At 45.1% G+C, this 27,199-nt stretch overlaps 1 protein-coding gene and 1 long non-coding RNA gene across 16 annotated transcripts in view; one reads left to right on the top strand and one right to left on the bottom strand.

Moving 5' to 3' along the window:
• The window catches only part of LOC135972000 (uncharacterized), a 48,677-nt gene extending 33,762 nt beyond the window's left edge, over positions 1–14,915 (bottom strand). Inside the window, exons 1-3 of the long non-coding RNA XR_012415872.1 lie at positions 14,786–14,915; positions 14,220–14,270; positions 6,829–6,928 (exon numbers count right to left, since the gene is read on the bottom strand). This is a non-coding gene — a long non-coding RNA (uncharacterized lncRNA). The remainder of the gene's footprint in view (positions 1–6,828; positions 6,929–14,219; positions 14,271–14,785) is intronic.
• Positions 14,916–16,162: 1,247 nt separating this feature from the next.
• The window catches only part of MAX (MYC associated factor X), a 57,300-nt gene continuing 46,263 nt past the window's right edge, over positions 16,163–27,199 (top strand). For 6 of the 15 annotated variants that reach the window (XR_012415865.1, XR_012415866.1, XM_073997538.1 and 3 more), the window contains exons 1-3: positions 16,163–16,375; positions 17,111–17,137; positions 24,830–24,937. Coding sequence is in view for 9 of the 15 variants with exons in the window: in XM_073997538.1 (XP_073853639.1) it covers positions 16,340–16,375; positions 17,111–17,137; positions 24,830–24,937 (171 nt within the window). In the remaining 6 variants the exon portion in view is untranslated. Of the gene's footprint in view, positions 16,580–17,000; positions 17,138–24,829; positions 24,938–27,199 lie in introns of those variants that run through there. The other 9 variants (XR_012415867.1, XR_012415868.1, XM_073997537.1 and 6 more) reach the window with 3 other exon arrangements.

The following is a 27,199-nucleotide window of genomic DNA, read 5'->3' as shown; positions in this document are numbered from 1 at the left end:
TATTTCAATAGTGATTTCTTTCAGTCTACGTACTTTGCAAGAATGTCACCATCTCTAAATAAGAAATAATCCTTGTAGGTCGGGCACAGTGACTCACGCCTGTAATCCCAGCACTTTGGGAGGCCGAGGTGGGCGGATCACCTGAAGTCAGGAGTTCAAGACCAGCCTGACCAACATGGTGAAACCCTGTCTCTACCAAATACAAAAAATTAGCCGGGCTTGGTGGCACATGCCTGTAATCGCAGCTGCTTGGGAGGCTGAGGCAGGAGAATCGCTTAAACCTAGGACGTGGAGGTTGCAGTGAGCTGAGATTGTGCCATTATACTCCAGCTTGGGTAACAAGAGTGAAATTCTGTCTCAAAATAATAATAATAATAATAATAATAATATAATAATAATAATCCTTGTCATCTAGAACTATTTTGGTAGGGCCCTTCACATTCTAAAATTCTTTGCTATGTTTCTAATCAAAGGCAGCAGTGCCATGGTTAAGAGCACATGCACTTCAGTGTCAGAAACTTGGGCTCAGGTCCTGGTTCTGCCACCTACTTGCCAAGTGTTGTTGGACAAGTTACTTGACTTTGCCCGACCTGCTTCTTCATCTTTGCTGGGCTGCTGGGAGGTTTCTGTGGTATGATGCAGGACACAGCACAGCACTTGGGACCTGGAAGGTGCTTAGTACCATGGCTATCATTGTTACTATTATTAAGAAATTTATTGAGGCTCGGTGTGATAGCTCACATCTGTAATCCCGGCACTTTGGGAGGATCACTAGAGCCCAGCCTAATTCGATACCAGCCTGGGCAACACAGTGAGAACCCCCATCTCTAAAAATAAAAGTAAAATAGGCCGGGCGCGGTGGCTCAAGCCTGTAATCCCAGCACTTTGGGAGGCCGAGACGGGTGGATCACGAGGTCAGGAGATCGAGACCATCCTGGCTAACACAGTGAAACCCCGTCTCTACTAAAAAATACAAAAAAACTAGCCGGGCGAGGTGGCGGGCGCCTGTAGTCCCAGCTACTCGGGAGGCTGAGGCAGGAGAATGGCCTGAACCCGGGAGGCGGAGCTTGCAGTGAGCTGAGATCCGGCCACTGCACTCCAGCAAGGGGGACAGAGTGAGACTCCGTCTCAAAAAAAAAAAGAAAAAAAAAAAAAAAAGTAAAATAAAATGTGGGTGCTGTGGGTCATGCCTGTAATCCCAGCACTTTGGGAGGCTGAGGCAACTGGATCACTTGAGGTCAGAAGTTGGAGAGCAGCCTGACCGACATGGTGAAACCCTGTCTCTACTAAACATACAAAAAATTAGCCACGCCTGGTGGCACATGCCTGTAATCCCAGCTACCTAGGAGGCTGAGGCAGGAGAATTGCTTGAACCTGGGAGTTGGAGGTTGCAGTGAGCCGAGATTGCGCCACTGCACTCCAGCCTTGGCAACAAAGCGAGACTCAGTTACAAAAAGAAAAGAAGAAATAAGTCACTTAACATCTCTGGGTTAAGAAAGGTGCAGTGGCTCATGCCTGTAATGCCAGCACTTTGGGAGGCTGAGGCAGGTGGATGGCTTGAATCGAGGAGTTTGAGACCAGCCTGGGCAACATGGCAAAACCCTATCTCTACGAAAAATACAAAAATTAGCTTGGTGTGCTGGTGCATGCCTCTAGTCCCAGCTACATGGGAGGCTGAGATGGGAGGATCTCTTGAGCCTGGTAGGCAGAAGTTGCAGTGAGCTGAGATCACGCTGCTGCATTCAAGCCTAGGCAGCAGAGTAAGACTCAAAAACAAAAACAAAAATAGATAAATCTCTGTGTTGTATTAATGTTAAGCTATTGTTTATTGAGTACTCACTATTTGCCTGGCACTGTGCTCTCATCATCATTCATCCAATCCTTAAAACACCCCATGTGTAAATGTTCTGCAATCAGCAGGTCTCTGCAAACCTACCCTCAAAGACTGAGGAAGCTGAAAGGCCATAGAAAGAGCCTAACAAATCCAGTTTCTCAGAAAGAAACATTTAGTAGAAACTTATGAACAGAAGCCAAGTCTCGGGATGGTGGATCCCCTCAAGGTTATCCCCCAGATCCAGGGCTTATCTACCATAGAGAATTTGCTTCAGGGCATGATATGGTTTGGATTTGTGTCGTGGCCTCTCATGTCAAATTGTAATCCCCAATGCTGGAAGAGGGGCCTGGTGGGAGGTGATTGGATCATGAGGATCATGAAGACAGACTTCTCCCTTGCTGTTCTGGTGATAGTGAGTTCTCACGAGATCTGGTTGTTTAAAAATGTGTAGCACCTCCCCCTTCTGTCTGTTCCTCCTTCTACCGCCATGTAAGACATGCTTGCTTCCCCTTTGCCTTCCACGGTGATTGTAAGTTTCCTTGAGGCCTCCCCAGCCACGCTTCAGGTACAGCCTGCAGAACCATGAGTCAATCAAACCTCTTTTCTTTGTAAATTACCCTGTCTCAGGTAGTTCTTTACAGCAATGCGAGAATGGACAGAATTTTTTTTTTTTTTTTTTTTGAGACAGAGTCTGGCTCTGTCACCCAGGCTAGAGTGCAGTGGCACGATCTCGGCTCACTGCAACCTCCACCTCCCAGGTTCAAGCAATTCTCCTGCCTCAGCCTCCCGAGTACCTGGGACTACAGGCGCCCGCCACCACGCCCAGCTAATTTTTTGTATTTTTAGTGGAGACGGGGTTTCACTGTGTTAGCCAGGATGGTCTTGATCTCCTGACCTCGTGATCCACCTGCCTCGGCCTCCCAAAGTGCTGGGATTACAGGCGTGAGCCACCGCACCTGGCTTTTTTCTTTTTCTTTTCTTTTTTTTTTGAGACCGAATCTCTCTCTGTCACCCAGGCTAGAGTGCAATGGCATGATCTCGGCTCACTGCAACCTCCACCTTCCGGTTTCAAGTGAGTCTTCTGCCTCAGTTTCCTGAGTAGCTGGGACTACAGGCGCCCACCACCACGCCCTGCTAATTTTGTATTTTTAGTAGAGATGAGGTTTCACCATATTGGCCAGGCTGGTCTCGAACTCCTGACCTTGTGATCTCCCTGTCTCTGCCTCCCAAAGTGCTGGGATTACAGGTGTGAGCCACCATGCCCGGCTGGGGCAGGATTTATGGTAAGTATGTGTTTATGCCTAAGGACGGGCTTTTTGTTTTTTTGTTTTGTTTTTTGGAGATGGAGTCTCGCTCTATCACCCAGGCTAGAGTGCAATGGCGCAATCTCAGCTCACTGCAACCTCCGCCTCCTGGGTTCGAGCAATTCTCCCTGCCTCCCAAGTAGCAGGATTACAGGCACACGCCACCACACCCAGCTAATTTTTGTATTTTCAGTAGAGACAGGGTTTCACCATGTTGGCCAGGCTGGTCTCGAACTCCCAACTTCAGGTGATCTGCTCACCTCGGCCTCCCAAAGTGCTGGGATTACAGGTGTGAGCCACCACACCCATCCAAGGAAAGGATTTATAGTTAGTACATGAAAGGAAAAATCTTAGAGGCATTCCCAGAACTAGGGTTAATCAGAAGTCAATATGGCAGATTAGCATCCATGATGGAGTTCCTTTAGTCCCCACAGTAAGTATCACTTATGCACAGAGAAACATAGGCACAGAGAGTTAATCATCTTGTCCAAGGTCACATAGCCCATGAGCAGTGGAGTCAGGACTGCAGCAGTGATCTATTTTAGCGGATACAAGGGATGAGACTATGTGATCTCCAGGGTCCCTGTCAGTGACAAGCAACGTCTGTGGATGTTAAGGTTCCAAGGTTTTCTGAAGCACTCAACATTATCTCCCTAAAATTATGCTTCCGTGTGAAGGTGAGAATGGACCCACATCAATGCAAAAAGTGAAGAGGGAGTCTGTATCTTGGCACAAGACTTTCAGTCCTTCTCAAACTGGGAAGGGATGGTCATTCCACCCCACTTTCTCACATATAGTTAGATTGACAAGAGGCTTTCTTCCCAGAATATCTCTGAAGATATGTAATTTATGGCATGGTTCTGAGGAAGCTAGTAAGGCCAAGAGCCCAGGACTGCGCCTAGAAGAGAAGCCCCGTGAGAGAGCAGCAGCAGAAGGGCTCAGGGCTGCCTAGCAGAAAGCCTTAGTTCTGCCCAGTGTTCTTGGCCCAGTTCTTGTGTGCAAGGAAAAGCAGGAGGTGCAATCTGAAGAGTGTTAGTAACTAGCAACTATCAGTAGCTAAAGGCCAGTAGGCTGGCATAGGGGACATGTTATAAGGGTTTATTGTCTGGATTCCAACATACCTGGATTTTAGGGGTTGACGGAACTGTTCTGTATCCTCATTGTGCTAGTTTGCATAACTGTATTTGTTTGTCAAAACTGGCAGAGCTGCACCCTAAATTTTACTTTATGTAAATTATGCCCCAATTAAAAGAAAACTAAAGCAAAGTCCTGCCACATATCTGCTCTCATTTTATCCCCATATTTCTATCACCTAGGGCAGATTCTCTGCTTTGTGCTGGGGGAGGGTAAGGCTGGTGGAGGGGAGTGGACTCCAGTGGCTTTGGGACCCTGGACCCTTGCCTGCAGCTATTTCCATTCTGATTTGGTGAAACCTCCAAGACTTTAGCCCCTGCAGTCACTTCTCTCTCCCATCCTCTCTTTCCCATGAATATCCAATGTTTTAAGTCGTCAGTCTAAATAACACCAATAATTGATAAATTAATTTGTTAACTAAAAGTTTGGGCTGGGTGCAGTGTGGCTCACACCTGTAATCCCAGCACTTTGGGAGGCTGAAGTGGGTGGATTCCTTAAGCCCAGAAGTTCAAGAGACCAGTGTGGGCAACATAGCAAAACCCCATCTCTATAAAAAATTTAAAAATTAGCTGGACGTGGTGGCACATGCCTGTAGTCCCAGCCACTCAAGAAGCTGAGGTGAAAGGATCGCTTGAGCCCAGGAGGTGGGAGAGTGAGATCCTGTCTCAAAGAAAAAAAAAAAAAAGGTTTGGCAATGGGTGTCTGAATTTTGCAAAGCTTCAGAGAGCCACCTCCTTTCAAAGTCCCAAGTTTTGTCACAGGGAGGAGACAAGGAATACCTGTTTGGAGGAACCAACTGCCCCAGGCATGTTCCTCCAAAATAAAAGGAACTTGGAGTTTGTAAGCAAAATATTCTTGCTTTGATAAGATTCTTTGCTTGACCATACCTTTTTCAGGCTTCTGAATTGTCTGTTAGGCCCATCTGTGCACTTCCTTGTAAAATCTGGTTTTAGCAAAGAACCCTAAGTCCATTTATCAAGAAGGTCCTATCCTTGATATCATCTTCAGTATCTGATCAGGTTCCTCATCCTCCATTATCCCCCAGGCAATGTTTAATCACCCTGGCCTATCTTCAGCAAGAATCCTATTAGGAATGTTTGGCCAGAATCACCCTTACCCCTGATGTTTCCTCTTGGTAATTTTCTACCCACTGATCCCTATAGTGCTCCTTGGCTACAAACTCCCATTGAGCCCAATCTCTTTACCGCTCTGCAAGACCCTGTTGCAGTGGTCCCTATACTTGGTGGTCCTGAATAAAGTCTTCCTTACCATGCTTTAACAAGTGTTATTGAATAATTTTTTCTGTTAACACTTCTAAACTGTCTCTTGAACTACATTTTGCCATTTGGAGAGCATCAGAATGGAGACCCTGATCGAATTATATTTTAAACAGAAGTTATTGTTCCAGGCTGGGCACAGTAGCTCACACCTTTAATCCCAGCACTTTGGGAGGCTGAGGCGGGCGGATCACCTGAGGTGAGGAGTTTCAAGACCAGCCTGGCCAACATGGTGAAACCCTGTCTCTACTAAAAATACAAAAAATTAGCTGGGTGTAGTGGTACACGCCTGTAGTCCCAACTACTTGGGAGACTGAGGCAAGAGAATCGCTTGAACCCGGGAGGCCGAGGTTGCAGTGAGCTGAGATCGCGCCATTTTACTCTGGCCTGGGCAAGAAGAGTGAAATTCCATCTCAAAAAAAAAAAAAGTTATAGTTCCATTCAACCTCAAACATCTTCATTAAAGATCTGTGATTTTTTGTTTGTTTGCTTTGTAAGTTGGGCTTTGACTATAGGATGGGACATACTATAATGGGTGCAATATTATTCCATTATATTAAAATTTCTCCTGTATCATATAAAATCTGTTGTATATTATTAACAGTAGCCAAAGCGATCAATCAATCAACTTCCATCAACAAACTTACAATGCATATTAGGCAACTAACCCTGGTGTTAACAAAATATCCTCTGCTGGCTCTTTCTTACAAAAACTATGAACAAATGCCTTTGGTTTTCTGACAAAGGAGTCAAATTAATTCAAGGACTTCAAGTAAGGTACAGACTAAGCACAGATCAGCCCTTGACATTAATCTCCTCTCCACCATGACCCCGAAGTCCTCAGGATTGTCTAAACACATTTGGAGAATAATTCAAAGCTAGGCATTAATAGCAGGGACTGCCCTGCCAAGCACACTGTGTGGAACAGGACCTGAACCAACAGCTTCTTTGTTATCCATCAACCCTGGGATGGGTTGCTCTTTTTTTTTTTTTGAGACAGAGTCTCACGCTGTTGCCCAGGCTGGAGTGCAGTGGCGCGATCTCGGCTCACTGCAAGCTTCGCCTCCCGGGTTCCCGCCATTCTCCTGCCTCAGCCTCCTGAGTAGCTGGGACTACAGGCACCCGCCACCGCGCCCGGCTGATTTTTTGTATTTTTAGTAGAGACGGGGTTTCACTGTGGTCTCGATCTCCTGACCTTGTGATCCGCCCGCCTCGGCCTCCCAAAGTGCTGGGATTACAGGCTTGAGCCACCGCGCCCGGCCGGATGGGTTGCTCTTACCTCCAGGTAGGGAAGCTCTTCTTAGCTCCCTGGCAAATGTGAAACAATCTTCATGATTTGTTTCCAGGCACTTCTAGGTGTGAATTAACATTTATGCAGTCTGTAAAATATGATGAAATTAAACATTTGTGAGGTTCAGTCCCCCAGTATTTATGGTCTTAGAACATTCAGGAGGCTATATGACAAAATACCATAAACTAGGTGGCATATAAACAACAAACATTTATTTCTTACAGCTCTGGAGGCTGAGAAGTCTAAGATCAAGGCACCAACAGATTCAGTATCTGGTGACAACCCAGTCCTCATGGACACCACCTTCTCACTGCATCCTCACATAGTGGAAAGGGCAGATGTGCCTCTTTTATTATTCTTTTTTATTTTACTTTTTTTTTTTTTTTTTTTGAGACAGAGTCTCGCTCTGTCGCCCAGGCTGGAGTGCAGTGGCGCGATCTCGGCTCACTGCAAGCTCCGCCTCCCGGGTTCACGCCATTCTCCTGCCTCAGCCTCCCGAGTAGCTGGGACTACAGGCGCCCACAACCGCGCCCGGCTAATTTTTTGTATTTTTAGTAGAGACGGGGTTTCACCGTGGTCTCGATCTCCTGACCCTGTGATCCGCCCGCCTCGGCCTCCCAAAGTGCTGGGATTACAGGCGTGAGCCACCGCGCCCGGCTATTTTACTTTTTTTATACAGACAGGGTCTTGCTCTGTCACCCAGGCTGGTCTCAAACTCCTGGGCTCAAGCAATCTTCCCACGTTGGCCTCCCAAAGTGCTGGGATTACAGACATGAGCCACCGGCCCTGGCTCCTTGTGCCTCCTTCATAAGGGCATTTATCCCATCTATGAGGACTCTGCCCTCCTGACCTAATTATCTCCCAAAAGGCCCCACCTTGTAATACCATTGTATCATTGCTTGGGGGAAATAGGATTTCAACATACGAACTTTGGAGAAACACAAACATTTAGACTATAGAATATTGTGTGCCTACCATGTGCCAGATACCATGCTAGGTGCCAGGGATATGACTAGAAACAAAATGGACAAGGTCTCTGGCCTCATAAAGCTCATTGTGGTCTAATAGGGCAGTAGCCAATAAATAAACACACACCAAATAATAATCGATGTCAGCTGGGTGACTCATGCCTGTAATCCCAGCACTTTGGGAGGCCGAGGCGGGCGGATCACGAGGTCAGGAGATCGAGACCATCCTGGCCAACATGGTGAAACCCCCATCTCGACTAAAAATATAAAAAATTAGCCAGGTGTGGTGGCACGTGCCTGTAGTCTCAGTTACTCGGGAGGCCGAGGCAGGGGAATTGCTTGAACCCGGGAGCTGGAGGTTGCAGTGAGCCAAGATCACACCAGTGCACTCCAGCCTGGCCTGGTGACACAGCAAGACTCTATCTCAAAAAAAAAGAAACAAAAAACAAAACAAAACTATGGAAATAAATGCAGCCTACCTGACAAGGTAAGAAGGCCTCTCGGAGCAGCTAAAAGTGAGCAGACCACTCCAAAGCCGGGGTGACAAGCATCCAGCCAGGGGGAAATGCAAGCACAACGACCCTGACTGGAAGGAGGTGAAGGGAGGCCAGGTGAGACCTGGGGGGTAGTGATGAGGTAGGGGCGGTGACAGCTGAGGGCAGAGAGGTAGGCAGGGGCCAGATCACACAGGATCTCACAGGCTGGTAAAAAGGTGATGTCAAGGTCACTGAAAGTTAAGCACAGAGCAACATGATCTGATTTACCTTTGTAAACAATCATGCTGGCTGTTTGAGTGGAGAACAGATTAAAACAGGAGAAAGTACAGAAGTAGGAAGCCAACTTTTTATTAATTCAAAAACTTTTTACTAAATGCCTACTACACGCTGGGCTCCTTGACTAATATGAGACGGTAGAAAAGGAAGAAAATGAATAAAGAGAGTGAGCTCTGTTCTGGAGGGAAAGCCAACAGGACCTGCTCATGGTGAGAATTCAGGCACCCTGCAGAGAGAGAAAAGCAGAATCTAACTCCCAGGTTTCTGGTTTTGGTAACTGACAGGATGGTGGCACCATCTTGGGAAAAAGGTAGAAAACCAGGTTGGGGAGGGGTGGGAGGACTCAAGAGCTGTTTGAGGGCCAGGTGCAGTGGCCCACGCCTGTAATTCCAGCACTTTGGGAGTAGAGACCAGACTGAGCCATATGGGTAAGACTTGTCTCTTTAAAAAAAAAAAAAAAAAAGTTGTTTTGAAGAGGTAAGTCTGAGGTGTGAGGTGCTTAGTTGACACCTAACAGGAGATACCAAGTGCTATGAATGAATGGAGGGCTTCAAGGAAGATCTGAGCTAGAAGACCATCAACATATACATGACAGTGGACATGAACATCTAGAGGAAAGAACTGAACCCCAAATATCTCCAGCAAGCAATCAGGTAGAAGAGTCAGCAAATGTGACAGTGAGATGAGAGTGAAACCACTGAGTGCAGAGCATTGTATACCTGAATACACACACCCCAGGATGCAGAGGGAGCTATCTTTGAGGAGCTTACAGTCAATCTACTGCAGGAGAGAGACATACAAACAGGAAGTCACAAAACAAAAAGAGTCCTATGAGAAGGAACACACCAGGTGCAATGGGAACAATAGATGGGCACCTAATCCAGCCTTGGAGAATCCAGGAGGACTTCCAGGAAGAGGTGATGGATAAGCCCCAAAGATGAGAAGAAGATAGAGATAAGTGGGAGGAGTTTGGGGGAGATAACACTCAAGGCAGAGAGCGCAGCATGTGGAAATTCCTGGAAGCAAAAGAAGACATGGTCCTTTTGGGGAAAGGCAAGAAATTCTGCATGACTGGAGTGTGGAAGATGAGAGAGCAGGAACTGAAAGAAGAGGCTGGCACCGGGGCCAAATCATGGAGGGCCTTAAGTGCCAGACTAAGGAGGCTAGGCTTATCCCCAGGCCACTGGGAGGGAGTGAAACATTTTATCGACTTGGTGAAGATACTTCATTCTGCACAGATCACTCTGGCTGCTGGTGAAGGATGGCAGGTGGCATGGAGACTCACCAGGGAGCTGTGGCCCATGAGAGATGGTGGAGGCCTGAATGAGGCGGGACCTGCAGTGGAAACGAGGGGTGTGAAAGGCCTGGGACATAGCAGGCTTCCTGAGTGACTAGATGAGGGATTGGTAGGTGAGGGAGGGATGTTGAGGTTGAAGAGGGCCAGCATCCAGGCCTCCTACCCTGAATTTGGAACCAGTTCAGACAGAGACACAATCAGACAGATGGAGATAAAAGTGGTAGCTTCATTATTGATAAGGCTTAATTGGAGAACAAGGTTCAGCCTGTGTAGCTTCTCTGACATTTCTTTCTTTATTATTTATTTTATTTTAATTAATTAATTTATTTTTTGACATGGAGTCTCGCTCTGTTGCCCAGGCTGCAGTACAGTGGCACAATGTCGGCTCACTGCAAACTCTGCCTCCCAGGTTCACATCATTCTCCTGCCTCAGCCTCCCAAGTAGCTGGGACTACAGACATGCGCCACTATGCCTGGCTAATTTTTGTATTTTTAGTAGAGACAGGGTTTCTCCATGTTGGTTAGGCAGTCTCCAACTCCTGACCTCAGGTGATCCACCTGACTCGGCCTCCCAAAGTGCTGGGATTACAGGTGTGAGCCACCACTCCTGGCCGTCTTTGTTTTTATTTTGAGGCAGGGTCTCACTATGTTGCCCAGGCTGGCCTTGAACTCCTAGGCTCAAACTATCCTCTTGCCTCAGCCAAGTAGCTGGGACTACAGGTGTATACCACTGCGCCCAGCCTCCTTAATATTTCTTGAATTAACTGTACCCACACAGTCATAGCAAAACTAGGCAAACATAAGCCTCCTCCCCAAGGACAGCTCTCTACAGCTCAGGGAGAGAGGGCTGAGCCACATGGGACCAGTTTCTCCTTGCAACTCACCAAGTTGATGATTTAGTCACTCACCCACCAATGGGAAATGAAGGAGAGGGCAGAGAGGCCAGAAGTATTCCTCCCATATTTTCCCTTTCCTATAGAGGGGGTTGGAAGTTCTCAGCCTTCTCTAAAAATGTGAGAAGAGGAGGAAAGGGTCCCTCACTGTGCTTAGAGATCTTCCATTTGGCCTTCTGGATCCAACCACTCTGGGCCATGGGTCTAAGTTCTTGTTCTCAGGCTCTCTCTATACACACAGTCTCCAACCCCCCAGTTCTGGTCACCACTCTGTCCCCTCTCCCCTGTAGACCTCGGGGTGAGAACAGACTCCCAGTGGTACTGTGCAATCCCTTGCAGTTTCTTTAGAGCCTGCCCACGTATTTGCAAACAACCTCTTTATTAAAAACTCAAATGATCCTAATTTGAGAGTGTCAGCTGGTTCCTGTGGGGAACCTTGGCAGTCACACCCCTTCCCCCAAATAAAGAGAAAGCAAGCACGACTGACATGGGAAATGATTAGGACTGTCTTCCTAAGGGTTATGGCTTGAGAAGTTTGCTGCTCAGGAAAGATAGTGGGCTTACTGAGATAGCAGTTGTCTTTTAATAGCCCTACTATTTGGGTGAGAATGATGCTACTCAGTTAAAAAAAAATCATTGAAAATCCCACCTCTCGGAAACAAACATTATTAAAATGTTTTCTCTTTGTGTGTGTGTGTGTGCGTGTGTGTGTGGAGATGAAGGTCTCGTTATGTTGCCCAGGCTGATTTCTAAGTCCTAGTCTCAAGCAATCTTCCCACCTCAGCCTCCAAAGTGCTGGGATTATAGGCGTGAGCTACTATGCCCAACCAGCTATTAAAGTTTTTGATTAATACTATTCTACATATTTCTCTACACATATATGCTCCTACAGATATACTCGATTTTACATGAATGAGTCATACTCTAAATGCTGTATCAAAACCTGCTTTTGGCACAAATGTTCTCAGGATCTCCTGAGGGCTGTGTCACAGGAAATAAAAAAAAGAAAGGAAAAAAAGAAAACCTTGCTTTCTCTCCCTCATCCATAAGCTTGTGTTTTGAATTTCCTGTGGAATAATTCAAGTAGATGTGTCCAGAAGTAAATTGCATATAACAATCTAGAACTAAAAAGAGAGGTGTGGTCTTGGGGTCACCATCAGAGCTGGTCACCAAAGCCTCAGGAGGTACAGGATCCTAGCAGGCAAAGGGTGGAAGACAGAGAGGCAAGTGCCAACCACAAAGTCCCTGGAACACAAACAGTGATGGTGGGAAGGAGAAAAGCACAGCAATTCTTGGTCTTCAAGAGAGCAGTGGCCAACAGTGTAGATGGCCAACATTAGGTCAAACAAGATGAAGGCTTTAGATTTGGCAATAAAGTAGTAGCTAGTGGCCTGGAAAAGAGTGATTTTAGTCAAGTGGTAGTGTGGGAGCTAAACTGTAAAAGAGCTAAAGAGATAACGGAAGGAATCCACCCGCTCACACCACCACTACTCCACTCCCTCTTCATCACAGCTCTCAGAGTCCAATGTGCATATGAATTACCTGGGCATAATGTTATCATGTAGATCTGATTTAGTAGGTCTGGGTGGGGCCTGAGGCTCTGAATTTCTTACCAGCTTCTTTGTGATATGTTTGCAGTTCAGCCCTGATAAGCTCACCTGGGGCTTTACCAAAGATACTCAAGTGTGGATGAAAATGAGTTCTTGGGGTCCTAGATGCACATCACAGAAACACTGAAAAGGAACACTAAGGAACTTCTCAGCTGCCTCATTCTTTGCTGTGTGTATGTGCCTCACTCATGAAAATCTCTATATTTGGGTCATTTTAAAGTTAACCTTTTTTTTTTTTTTTTTTTTTTGAGTCTGAGTCTCACTCTATTGCCCAGGCTCACTGCAACCTCCACCTCCCAGGTTCAAGTGATTCTCCTGCCTCAGCCTCCTGAGTAGCTGGGATTAAAGGCATGTGTCACCACACTCAGCTAATTTTTGTATTTTTAGTAGAGAAGGGATTTCCCCATGTGATTCTCCCACCCTGACATCCCAAAGTGCTAGGATTATAGGAGTGAGCCACTGTGCCTAGCCTAAAAGTTTCTTAAATCCTAAATGTATGAGACTTTTCTAGTTAACTTTTTGTTATTTTTCTACTTTAATTGCACTAGGTCCAAGAATACACTACTATTACAGTCCTTTAAAACTTGTTGAGATTTGGCCGGGCGGGGTGGCTCACGCCTATAATCCCAGCACTTTGGGAGGCTGAGGCAGGCAGATCACCTGAGGTTGGGAGTTTGAGACCAGCCTGACCAACATGGAGACACTCTATCTCTACAAAAAATACAACTTTAGCAGGGCGTGGTGGCTCATGCCTGTAATCCCAGCTACTTGGAAGGCTAAGGCAGGAGAATCGCTTGAACCCGGGAGACGGAGGTTGTGGTCAGCCGAGATCACACCATTGCACTCCAGCCTGGGCAACGAGAGCAAAACTTCGTCTCAAAAAAATAAAAAACTTGTTGAGATTTGCCTTATAGCTAAGTACATGGTCAATTTTTGTAAATGTTCCATGAATGCTTGAAGACAACATATTCTACAACTGTTGGGTGCAGTCTTATGTTTATTAGGTCAAATTTGTTAACCAGGTTGACAGGTCTTCATATTCTATTGATTACTAAAAGGAGATGTGTTAAAATCTCCAGTCTCTCTACCAGGAAAACTTCCTCACCTCAGTCCACCTTATTCACGATAAGCAAAATGTTACCTGGTCTTCGCAGACCCAGCCCTTACCCTAATGAAAGTGTCAACCTAAGAAGACTTCCTTGATCACCAACACCTCCCTAACCCCACCTCATACCTGGCACTCCTTCTCCCTCCTCTGAGCTCTTACAGCATTTGCTGTCTGTACAAACAATTTGACACTTACCTAATTTGTCTTCATCACAATTATTTGAGTTGATAATTTACTCCTGTCAGGTTTTAAATTCCACGTGGGTAAAGATTATCTTATTTTTCTTTTATAACAGTTTTATTGAAACATAATTATTGACATACTATAAAATTCACGCTTTAAAAGCATACAATTCAGTGGGAGACTATCTTATTTATTCTGGCATCGTCTATAGCTGTGGTTCCCAGTCTTGGGTGCACACTGGAATTACCAGAAGGGCTTTAAAAAATAACCTTCAGTCTGGGGAAAAAAAAAAAAATCCTTCAGTCTGGATCTCACCTCCAGAGGTTCTGGCTTAACTGGTTTGGGGTGTGGCCTGGGGGGATGGGACTTTTTAAAGCCCCTAGGATGATTTTAACTTGTAGCCGGGGTTGCCCTAGAGTGCTCTGTTCATAGCAGGCACCCAACAACTGTTTGTTGTAATCATCAATTAGCTTTAACTTCTAGAATCCAGTTAATTAACTCACTCAAGAGTGGACATCTGTCTCCCCAATAGCCCAACAGCTCTTACCACAGAATGGTCGGCTTATATCTGTCTCCCCAACGCAGCAGGAAAGTAACCCTATGAGACAAAAGCATGTAGAAAAGGTAAGTTCACTTGCAAAGATGTGCAGACTTCAGTAGGACTAGATCACGGAATAAGAAATACAACAGATATTAGACCGTGCGTGGTGGCTCACGCCTATAATCCCAGCACTTTGAGAGGCCGAGGCCAGTGGATCACGAGGTCTTAAGTTTTGAGACCAGCCTGGCCAATATGGTGAAACCCTGTCTCTACTAAAAAACAAAAATTAGCCGGGCGCGGTGGCGGGCGCCTGTAATCCCAGCTACTCGGGAGGCTGAGGCAGGAGAATCGCTTGAACCCGGGAGGCAGAGGTCGCAGTGAGCCAAGGTCGCGCCCCTGCACTCTAGCCTGGGCAACAAAGCAAGACTCCGTCAGAAAGAAAGAGAAAGAAGGAGAGAAGGAGAGAAGGAGAGAAGGAAAGGAAGGAAGAAAGGGAGGAAGGGAGGAAGGGAGGGAGGGAGGGAGGGAAAGACAACCGATATTAAAGGAAAAAAATGTAAAGGAAAAATTACCACATTTACATTTGTCTTTTCAGCATGGATGACACTCTCACGTTGAAGAATGCATGTCACAAGAATTGTGTGTGACATATCCCCAAATTTCCACATTCAAAAGTCAGGGATAATACGGTTTTCATCCGGGAATCAGTAACTCATGGGAAAAGCTCAAGATGTCATTCATTTTGGAGACCAGATGTAAAGGAGTAGTATGGGTACTTTGTCTCAAGGTGGAAAGTGCCTTTCTTATGTTTTTTTCCTTCCCATGGGACTTGTTGCATACTCTTAAAATGGCGGCAGGGCAGACACGTTTGCTTGCACAGCTGTGAGCTGCATGCATAAAAGCAGGGATGGTTTTGGCCTAAGGCAGGGATGGTTTTGGTCTTATCCGTTATGGCATCCCCTTGTGGCACATGTTAGGTGTTCAAAAAATATTGGTGGAATGGATGTGATTACACTTCATGCCACAGTATATAAATATGATTTTAACTGGACAGGGAACTGCCCAAGTTTCCCATATTGATCCTTTTTGCGATCTTAATTATGGTACTCTGAGCTGGGATACTGCCTAAACTGCCTGGGCTACAACAAACTCTAAAGGGCTTTTACTTTCACGTCCACAGTGGTTGAGGGTTCGCGTTCTGTGAATGCTGGAACCTCACGCGAGTAGCTGAGTAGCGAGGATGGTCACTCCCGGATAAATGAATACAGGATTCTCGCGGCTGGGAGCGGTCGCCCGGCGAGGTCGGTCATCCTGCCTGTCCGGTAACACCACGAAACACCTGCCACTGATACCTCCCCACCAGCTCCCGAGGGTTCGCGCCGGCATCCCGAGCCGCACCCCCTGTTCCGCCGCAGCCGGATTCCCTCCAGGGCGGGTTACGCCCCTAGGCGCAAAACAGAACCACTTCGCATCAAGAAGACAAAGTATAACCAGTCACACCAAAAAGAGGCAGCATTATTTAGACAGCCGGCTACTCCCCCAGAGACTCCACCCAGTCCCCTGGGCCCGGCGTTCAGCGCGCCGACGGTGCCCGGCTCCAGGAGCTCCAGCTCCCTCCACGTGTCCTGTCTTCCCAGCAGCCTCCTCTGCCGCCTCTGGAGGAAAATCTCCTGACAACTCGCGGTCTGCGGACTACGACTCCCAGGAGGCGCCGCGCCGCGGCTCTCCCCGCCCCCTTTCCGGGACGCGCAGGCGCCCTGGGCTCCGTCTACCAGCCTGGCTGGCGACGCCTGGATGCGGTTTCTTCCGGGATTTGTAGTTTTTCTGGAGTTACCCGGGCCGTCTGTCAAAGGGACAAAAACTACAAGTCTCGGCTGCCCCAGCGCTGCGAGCTTGGTCACGTGGCGGGGGCCGACCGGGCGTGCGTGCCGCCGTTGATCCGGTGCTGCAGTGAGGAGGTGGTTCTTGCCCGTGTTGTGTGTGTGTGTGAGTGAGAGAGCGAGTGAGTGAGTGAGTGAGTGTGTGTGTGGGGGGACTCGGCTTGTTGTTGTCGGTGACTTCCCCCTCCCCTTCACCCCTTCCCCTCCCCGCCGCCGCTGCAGTGGCCGCTCCCTGGGCTGTAGGAAATGAGCGATAACGATGACATCGAGGTGGAGAGCGACGTGAGTCCTGGGGCTTCTTCCTTCCCGTGCGGGTTGTCAGGCGGGGACAGCGGCCGGGGCTCTCAGCGGGGCGACGGCGGGAGGGGGCCGGGCCGCCGCCGCCTCCTTCCCCTTCCCCTTTCCCTCGGGGCCAGGACTGCCTCCGTCGCGTTCCCGGCTCGCTCCCCTACGGCTCCTGGCCGGAGCGGCCTCCTGGGACTGGAGGTGGGGGGAAGACACGCGGCTTCTGGGACTCCCACCTTCTCCCGTGGGGGAGGGTGCTGCGGCCTCCCGCTCCCACCTTCCCGGGCTCAGGATCCGGGGGACAAGGATGGGGGGCGCCCGGGATCCCATTGTCCGGATCCAGGGGAAGGGGACGGCGTTCAGGACCTGCCCCTTCGGAACGCGATCCTCTCCTCCCGTGACCCGCGGATCCTGGGGGGCGAGGAAGGGCGGAGAGGGGTTGGGGGTGCCTAGATGCCCGAGCTGGGTCTGCAGGGAGGAGACAGTGCTCGGGACCCCTCTGGCCCGGGTCGGATCCCGGAAGGAGGGGCGGCGCTCGGGACCCCTCTATCCCGCTACCGGATCCCGCCGAGGGTGGAAGGGTGGGGGCAAGGGGTGGGGAGGGAGGAAGGGGTGTCGGGCTGACTCCCCACCCTCCGCTTCCTCTGCCGCCGGCATTTTCTTTCTTATTATTGAATGTTAAGTGTAAAAATAACTTCTATATTTTCTATTTTTTTTTCTCTCCTATTCCAGGAAGAGCAACCGAGGTTTCAATCTGCGGTACGTCTCCTACTCTCCATTTCATTTTTATTTCCGTTCAGTTCTATTCCTTTTTGGGGTCAGAGAGAAAAAGAGATCGTACTGTTACTTTTAATATTGTAGTAAATCACTAATGTTAACCACTAAGGTGAGGTGGGGCCTGGTTCTGGAGGGTGGGGGAGTTGCAAATCCTATCATTCTAGATTCTCAGGTGATAAGTTCAGTAAGAGGAGCTGTATGCAAAGAATTGAATTGTTCTGTAGTTTTCAAATAGGGGATCCAGCTGCCGCTATGTAAGTGGAAATGAGAAATGCAGCATTCTGAAGTCAGTGGTAGTATTATTTCAGGGCAAAGTGGTCAGAAGATTTATTTAGGAACAAGTAGATTTTAAACCATATCTGTATAATTATGTGAAGCTGAAGCCACATGCAATAATCGCCTTTAACCAAGTCATGTGACTGCTATAGACCTGTAGAATCTAGCACAATGTGGTATTCTAACACAAAAATTGGAAATGTAGAGGAGCCAAACGTTGCATCATCAAAGTGTCACATAAAGTTATTATGGTCTGATTCTCTGTATTTGAAGAAGAGGTATAAAGAAAATTAAAAAATAGCTGAAGAAAAGTGGCATTGCAGGAAGAGCTTTGCTGAAAGGTGATGGATGAGACCATATAATGTTATCAATAATTTTTTAGGGTTTTGATATTAATGTTCCCAGTAGATGGTTCTGTGGATTTAGATATGCACTAATTTCATGTCTCTGGAGTCTGAGACAGTAATATGGGTTTTTCATGAATAGATTAGAGGGGAAAAAAAGAAAACATATAGAATAAATCAGAATCAGAGGGGAAGAGAAATAAGTATATCAGAATTCTAATATTTGAAATTGGGAACAGTAGGAAGTGTATAGAATGGGGGTAAAAAATTTGAATGCCCATGAGGGCCATAAAGAATAAAGAAAGAAGAGGTGAGGACTTGGGTACTGGAGAGCAATGCCTCTCCTAAAAGGTCAGCCACTACTGAATTCCAGTGGTTTGTTATGTAGGAGTGAAGGGTCAGTATTGCCAGATCTTCCTATTTTTTATTTTATTTTATTTTATTTATTTATTTTTGAGATAGAGTCTCGCTCTGTCACCAGGCTGGAGTGCAATGGTGCTGTCTCGGCTCACTGCAACCTCCGCCTCCTGGGTTCAAGCGATTCTTCTGCCTCAGCCTCCTGAGTAGCTGGGACTACAGACGCACACCCCCACATCCAGCTAATTTTTGTATTTTTAGTAGAGACGGGGTTTCACCTTGTTGGCCAGGCTGGTCTTGATCTCTTGACCTCGTGATCCGCCCACCTCGGCCTCCCAAAGTGCTGGAATTACAGGCGTGAGCCACCGCGCCCAGCTGATCTTCCTATTTTTTAAGAAAGATTAGAAATCCAAAGCGTTATGTTATTTTTCTGATTTTTAAAATGATGTGTGGAACAACTGTTTGGGCTTGTTAGAATTTGCAGGATGTCACTTTGATACCTCTGGTATAAGAACCTAATAATCACAGGATAAAGGCAAGCCATCTCAGTTGTACCTGCTCTTCATTAGAGCAAGCAAAGATTATGCAGGTTGTCTAAGCAAATAGGCATTAAGAAAACTTATTTATTGAGAGCTGGTATTTTCTTAAAATCCGGGGATGTAGTTGTTCCAGAAATCTTAAAAATTATCCCTGGGTAATAGTCATTAAAGATAATTTATTTTGTTTTATTTATCCTTGAAGTATTCTCATATACTTATGCATATATTTGAAAATTGAATTCGTTTTTTTCGTTTACTTTTATCCTTCATGTTTGGGGCCTAGTCTGTTGAAAACTTTTTTTTTCCTGCAAGTCTCCAGTTGTAAAATCTGTGCCAGGGCTTGATCAGAGACAGAGGGTAAGGATCGTTAGGCTTCCTTTGCAGAATTATCCTTTGAATTGGAATTATACTGAATCCTAGTAAGAGAAAGTTTTTTTTTTTTTTTTTTTTTTTTTTTTGGTGAAATTTTGGCTCACAGTTCTTGAAAGCGTTCTGCTTTTCAAAATATTCGTCCACATGATTGTTGATGTAAATTTGTTTATTAAATTATTACAATGTTTCTGCTTTCCTGGAATGCTAATCTCACTGTTTTGTCTAGATGTTTTTAGTTTGCTATTAAGGTGCCTAGGGTTTTTCCTTTTGATTTTCGGAGTAGGCAAGGGAAGTTGGTTTGACACTTTGTTTTTAATTTAACACATCTATTTGTTGAGATTTCTAAGTATTACTCTGCACAATATAATTACAACAGCATGGAGAGAAAAAGCAGATGTGTTTTAGACAAATTTTATAGTGTATCAGACAACTATCGTGAATGTGTAGGGTAAAAAGGATTCCATTTTTTCCCCTCTGTGAATGCATCTGCTTACTTCTTAATATTTAATATAGATAATAAATATATTTTTTTTAAATTTAAGAGGGAGCTATTCTTAAGTTTTGCCTTAAAAAAAGGTATGGACTGTGAACAACCAAATACTTAGGTATTTAGGACTACAGAAGAAGTTGAAAAAGTTATTTGAAAAATGCTCTGTGGATCCTAATATAAAAACATTCATGTATGTTTTATAATGTCACTACTACAATATCTAGGCCTTACTACATGAAAAATGTAAGATACTGAGAACAGAGTTAGGAAGTTAGGCTAACTCTAACAGAAAGTGAAACTGATTTGGCAAATAGTTTTTTCTATTGCTTCAGTACAAACGGAAAACAGCTTCTCCAATGACCAGTAAGCTTTGTTAAAGGAAGTAACCCCAAAGAGTATTCTTATTACTAAATTCAGTACATCGCAAAATCCCACTGATGTTATCTTATTTTTATTATATTTTGGAGGGAAGAGGTTGCATTTTAAAGATAAATTTCTGGGACAGGTATATTCTATTGCAAGGGCTTCCTTTTGCTTTCTTTCTGTTTGGGAAATTTCTTTAGGAAAGAGTGAAAGTATACAAGAAATGTATGGGTTAGTGTGTTGGTCAGGAAATGCAAGTTTTTTTCCAGTGACCATGCCTGATGGTACCTGAGTGAGTTGCAGATGCAGTATGCCTATTAGGGGTTTGAAAACAGATTTGTGCAATTCTGCTTCTGGACCTTTCTGGTATGAAATATTTTTAACTTCTCAGAGCTCTTTGCTTCTTTAGGAATATTCAGAAGAGAACAAGCTTGGTAGCATGAGATTGGAATTCACTCAGGAAACTGCTGTCTTGTTTTACCTGCAGTCAGTTGCATGACAGAAGTGCTGCACGATGCATGTACAAAAGTACTCTGCTTAGAGTGTTGACAGTGATAACAGAAATGCCAGAGTGAGTTCCTAAATGTGCCTGTGTTAGAGTAAAAGTTGTTCTTATGTCTAAAATAATTTTTCCAAGATGCCAGTAGTAGTGAAATCGTTGGTCAAAGAATTCAGCTTGGTTTTTAATTAAAATTTCCTGACTAAGGCATCCTTCTCTGAAATGGCTATGGTGTGAGGCCCTGTTTGAATAACATTTGCCAGTTCTTTTAGGCACCAAATGAAAAAAGTTTGAAAACAAATACCTACATTAGATAGTGTTGGAAATGTATACCAGGCAATCAGCTACAAGCAGGACAGATATTGGAAAATTGAAATAGATGTCTTTTAGGGAGCTTGGTGAGTTTATCTCATCCTACCTGCCCATTATTTTATGTTATAATTTTGGGGTTGATTAAAATGAGTATTTTAAGTTGTTTAGAAATTGAGCTTTATCTTATCTTGTTCTTATCTATCAGAAGTAAAAAATAGATCTTTTCGGATGAGATTTTTGGGTCTGTGTATTCTCAAGTGTCCTTAGTCTCTAATAAGAATAGCTTGATAAGAATCATAAGCAACACAAGCTTCCCTCTAAAATACAACCTTCACATTTTGTAAAGGTAGTAAATATTTAGTGGGCAACGAATTGCCTATGTGCTGAGAATTTTCTGTATTAGAATTAAGATGATTCCCCTTATAGGTGGGGTTATCTGTCAGGTAGCCTGCAAGACATGGCATTGTTCTGGAGAACCTTGTGCATCCTGGAATAATGAAGCATTTATTTCCACATGCTATTTGTCTAGAACTTGGAGGATATAAGCTTACTGACTGATGTGATGCCTTGAACAAAGATGCAGTCTCTGTGCAGTAAGTTGGAAGGAAATCATTTTAAGAAATTTCCCTCAATTTTGAACAGACCTCCTTAGCCTAGATGACTTCCTGCCAACGTAGAAACTTCTTGGCTAACAAAATAATGTTTGCCTTCAACATCTAACAACACAAGATACATGTGCTTGGTAGTGTCAAAAATGGACAAATTGTAGGTGAAGATTTTTATTCTGGCTACCAGTGTGGAAAGTTGGGTAGAAATATAACTGAAAGGCTGAATAAAAACCTTGGCAGAGATGTCAAAGCTGGAAGTGATTTGGTGCGGGAGTTTCTGTTGAGCATCTGTGGACCACTGCATAGCCCCTTAGTATTTCTGTTAGGGATGCCCTGGAGGAAGGGTTTCCTGGCAGAAATCCAGACGTACAAATTCAGTGTACTAGAAGAGTGGGCAGTGTCCAGCCACTGTTCCCATAGGATGTATAGGGGAGATGTTTGGGAGCCTGCTGTACAGTCCAAGAATACCTCTGTTGTCTCCTAGAATAGGGCCTAATTAATTCCACAAGGGGGCTTTCCGTACCATTCGTTTTCATTATTGAACATTATTCTCAGTACAGGCTCATCAGAGTAGAGTTTTATTTGTTCAAGACAATTGTTTGGCCCTGTTTTTTAAAGCCAGTTTTGCATTTGTGGGAGGTTATTAGATGCCTTACAGTGGGAGTCTTCCCCCAGGTTTTCTTCTTCAACTCTGAAATCATGGCCCTCTCAGAAAGGGTTGCCAGCAAGCAAAGACAGTTAACAAGGCAGTGATAAAGCCTGCAAACTGGTCCTCCAATGGGGGTGGGGATGAGGCGCGGGCAGTGTTATCGGGCTGGGTGGATCTGTGGTTTGGAAATACTTCCCACAGAGAATTCTCAGCCTTGTGTAAAGGTTTTTACGTTTTTCATGTGCTCTTTCAAAACATTAGTGATAACATTTAATTCAGAGTTGCCTGGAATTAGGCTTGTTAGCTGTGCATGTTTTTAACTTGTTTTTTCAAATCAAGCTTGGGGAAGAGAAAAAGACATCCTTGCCATTATCTCTGAGAGATTTAAAATTGACTCCAGTAGTAGCTCAGGGATGGACATGGCAGCAGGGATTGGTCTAAGATTCCACTCTTCTGCTAGTTAAATTGGGCCTGGAACCACTACAGAAATTCCATCCACTACTTTGAGAACAACAGTCCCCAGCCCAGGCTTTCTACCAGGCAGTGGACCGCTGCCTTTCCTTGTTGAGCCAACTTCTCAAACTTGGCCGGCTCCCCAGATGAGAAGCCAAGATTTCTGCTCATGATCTACAGCCAAGTTCACTTACAATCCTCTAACCGAGAGACTTGTCCATTTGAGTCCTTTCAGAGCTCAGTGAATGGGAGGGGGTAGTGCACTGTGGGGATGATTTTGATGTTAGATTATACTTAGCTCCACCCCTTTAGTGCAGGTCCACGTGAAACCAAGTGCAACTGCATTCTAGCTGTTTGAGATTTGCAGGGCTCTCCCAGAAAGAAAACAGACAATTAGAATTTTATTTGTATCAACAGGAGGGATTGTGGGTAATTCTGGTGCACAGCTCTTACCTGGGAGGAGGGCCAAGAATCGGGGTGATTTAGTAGACAGGAGTATCTTGGGCTGCTCTGGAGACCAAAGATGGGCGATTAATTTGCATGTAAATAAACCACCTTAGGTAGTATATAGCAAACAGGAGCGGCAGACACATGCCGAATGTTGTCTCTTGGCCTTTAAGCTCCTTAGGTATAGTCCCAGCCCAACTAATCTTTGTGTAGATGATCAGAGGGAACAACAGTAAGTTCAAAAGGACTAGATACTTAAATAGGTTTAATTCTGTTGAGCTATTTCATGCTACTGTTAGAAGGCATCTATAATTTTGCTCTAAAGTTGTATGATACAGAGTACCTGCCTCTAGCCTCAGATTACCTGGTGTTCCAAGCTTGACCGTCCTCTCAGCTTCTCCATAATATTTCATATGTCACTATAGTTCAGTAAACATTCATTTTACAGTGAAACCAGACTTAACAAGATTAGGACAACTTTAGAAGTGCTCCAGGCATCTGCCCCCAAAAGAGAGAGATGCTGTGGAGAACCATGGTTGTCATGGGAACCTCATGTCCAGTTCAGTAGAGCTGTAGGAGAGGTGCATGCTTAAGAGACCAGGAAGTACTCAGATGACCACAGGTGCTCCCAGCCTCCTCTTCCTCTGTAATGACTAGGACTTTAGGATTAAATAACAGGAGAATTTCAAGTCCTTTCATTCTCACAACTCTTGATAGAATTTTGTCTGTACATCTTCTCTAGTACAAGGATTCATGTGAGGCAGCATTATTCTTGTGCTAAGCCAAGTTACTTACTCTTGTTCCATTTTTTGAATTTCTGGTCCCCTGTGTGTGTAGATTTAAGCTACCTGAACTTCCCATATACAGACTTGGTCTCTAGGTTAGCTCAATGCAACCATGTGCATTCAAGGTGAATGTTCAGAGTATAATTTCCATAATTCTCAGTGTAGGTGTGATGAAGTTCTTCTTGCTTTGGGTTTGTGTTCCTTTTGGAGGGGATACCCCTCTGATGGGGGCCTGCTGAAGTGCGCTTACCATGCTCTCCAGCACTGTCTCTTCTGCCTGAAACCAGAGCATTTTGCGATTCCTGATTTGGTGTTGGCAGTTTTGGTCCGTCTCCAGTTGACTGTTCTTTGTGATTACAAGTAGGCTAAGACTTTGACTTGGATATTTAGATACTGCCAAAGTAGCCTGACCTGCCACAGGTGCCTGAGGGAATTTATTCTGAGTATGTGGTGTCAGAAAGTGTGCCCTCTAAGAACTGCCTGTCTGGCACTGCTTGTGTGCGGGAAAGCCCTTGGCAGGATAGCACCTTGGATCTACTTTTAAAAAACAGGAACTCAGAATTCAGTTGTCATCTTATCAGCTCTGTCATAATGATCTCAGATTCATGCATCTAGATTTTATAGGGGTTTTAGTTTCTATTATATGATTTGATGAGAAAGTCTTAAACTAGTGCCTTTTACTGGGCTTGGGGCTCACGGTGATGGTTTCACATGAAAGAAGCACCAGTGACTTAACTCTTTTTTCCCCTGGACACCCATCTGGGGAATCTCTTACAGTGGAGGTGATCACATCTTAAGAAGGGGCCACTGGAGCTTTCTGTAGTCACTTCCTAACCACAGACTGGTGGCTCTTCTGTCACATAAGCAAGTTGGAGGGGGGACCACTGATGTTACAGGAGAGTCACACTTTGTTCCCCTGAATAACTTTTATTTTACTTATGCATGAGCTGGATGCATCGAGCTACTTTGGATGTTCCTGTCGCAAGCCTTGCTCACCCCTTTCTCCCCCTTTAGCAGAGCCTAATTCTGGAGACTCCTAACTGCCCACCTCGAGAAATCCTTCCCAGTCCACTCGCCAGGGACAGTGCTGACAGCGTGTACTTCCAGGCTATACCCCACCCACCTTGTACCAAGCAAAAGGAGTGACATTCCTAACGTGTTCTTTCTCCTATTCTTCTAGGCTGACAAACGGGCTCATCATAATGCACTGGAACGAAAACGTAGGGACCACATCAAAGACAGCTTTCACAGTTTGCGGGACTCAGTCCCATCACTCCAAGGAGAGAAGGTGAGTTTCTTGAGGAAGCTGAGTAACTGGCCACTACTAGCTTTTAACTTGTTGCGGAGCTTAGGAGAGCACTCACCTATTGGGAAGGAAATGTAGTCAGAGATATTCAGGTAGCATGGTTGCCTTATTTTTTGACTGTTTGGAGGATCACCGCACGCCTTACCTACTCCAGTTTATCCTTAACAAAATACGTCAGATATAATGGAGCTATTTGTAAGATATTGGTAGGAGTCATCTTTCTAAATTTGTATTATTTGTAATAAATTCAAGACATTATAACTATATACTGTAGTGTAAAGGGTTGGCCCAGGGTTCATTTGGGATAACAGTAAAGATTCCAGAGGTGGTTAATACCCTAGACCTCCCTGAGAATTTCTTTCCTGTGGTTCAAGGTTAATACTTACTGTAAATGAGCACTTGCAGAAATGCATGTAATGTATGTTAAAAGCAGCCTGGGCACCATTGATTTTCTAGCCCCAATAATTGTTATTTCCAAGGCGTATAAAGAGCATTTTAAACTGTGGGACAAAAGACTTGAGTGAAGAGACATGTTCGTGTGAAATAGAAAAACATAACCGTTCTTCCCCACTCCCTTCTGGAACCTAGCGTTTTCCCTGGAGGGCTAGGCACCAGCTGTTTCTACATTTTAAAAACAAAATTAGAAGCTTTGAGTAAAAGCCTATGGGTTAGGGTCACTCCCTGGAATTTGGAGAAAACATCTGCACAGCTAGTTCCATCCTTGACAGAGAGTGTAGTTGTCTGCAGCAATTCAGTGGAATAACTGGCAAGCTGGGAAGAGGACCTATGTTTTTGCTTTAGTGATCCAGTGTTTTATAAAGAAGCAACTATTCTGTTAAGAACAATTTTTGCTTTTGAGTGCACTTTGGTTTAGTTCTGTGGTGGGGGTCCTGGATTTGTTTGGCTATCCAAGATCAAATTTGGAACCCTTATGCTTTCATTTTTTATATTGTCACTCTGGTGAGTTATATGCTCTATGCTTTATCTAAGGTGTGGCTCTCCATGTGGCGGAAACATGGAGAAGATCTGACCTTTATAAAGAACAAAACAGGCCACGTGCATACCTAGTATTGCAAAACCAGAATTTGTCATGGGTTAAGCGTACTAAGTGTGGACTTGATTTAATGACCTTAAACCAAAGTACTTACCTGGAATAACAACCTTCCTGAGTACAACACTAAGTACCACAGAAATCTTTATGACTAGAGACCGACTCACCCCTTTAGTCAAAGTAAACACATGCCAAAGATTATCTCTTAGGCTTCTTTGACCTGTTGACAGTTGGTGCATATTCCTGTACCATAGTATCCATTAAAATTGCTTTGGTAAACTATATGGACAAGAGCTGCCTTCTCCTAAGTCTCACATCTAACCAGGAGTGGCACTGGGGCAATGTTTCTCGGGGTGAATTGTGGACCACCCACATCAGATTCACTACTGAATCAGCCTTTCTGGAGGGAAGCCTGGGAATCTGTGTTTATAACAAGCAGTCAGATGATTCTTAGGCATTCTTAAGTTTGAATACATTGGGAGAGGTGGGTCATAGGATCCCAACTATACCTTTTCCTTATCCAGCCTGTTTTACAATGCCATAACATTCTTCCTTAACTCCTTATAATTACATTATTCTAAATCATATTTTCTCCTTTCTTTCTTCAAGGAAGTTGAAGGTTTGAATTTGGTAGTCTTACAGAGGGAATAATTTGTCCTTTGTTGTGGCTCATTTATTTACTCATTGATGCCATTCAACACATATTTACTGAGGGTCTACTACCTGCCAGGTACTATTCTAGATACTGGGAATACAGCAGTAAACAAAACAGTCAATAACAGGAGCTCTTGCTCTGATGAGGAAATGATAAAAAAAGAAGTAAGAATTAAAAATGTATGTATTATGTCAGGTAAGTACCATGGAGAAAAACAGGGAAGAAGAGTTGCAATTTTAATTATGGCAGAGAAGAAGAGTGTTGCTGGCAAAGCTTTGAACAAAGTGAAGCAAAGAATAGTGCATCTGTCTGGTAATAAGCATTCCAGGCAGAGGAAAGGCAAGTGTGGTAGCACTGAGACAGGAACCTGTAAGCATTCCTGGGCCAGGCAGGGAAAAGAGAGAGGCCAGAGTAGCTAGAGTGGAATGAGTGAAGGGATGGTGGCAGGAGATGCTGGCAGAAAAGTAGCAGGACTAGGAGAGAGGAGTGGTCCAGGGGAACCAGATTCTAGAGCCAGTCAGCACAACCCCAGTTTGAG

The sequence above is a fragment of the Macaca fascicularis genome, chromosome 7, assembly GCF_037993035.2.
Source record: "Macaca fascicularis isolate 582-1 chromosome 7, T2T-MFA8v1.1".
NCBI classification, from domain to species: domain Eukaryota; kingdom Metazoa; phylum Chordata; class Mammalia; order Primates; family Cercopithecidae; genus Macaca; species Macaca fascicularis.
This window is presented reverse-complemented; position numbering and strand designations above follow the sequence as displayed.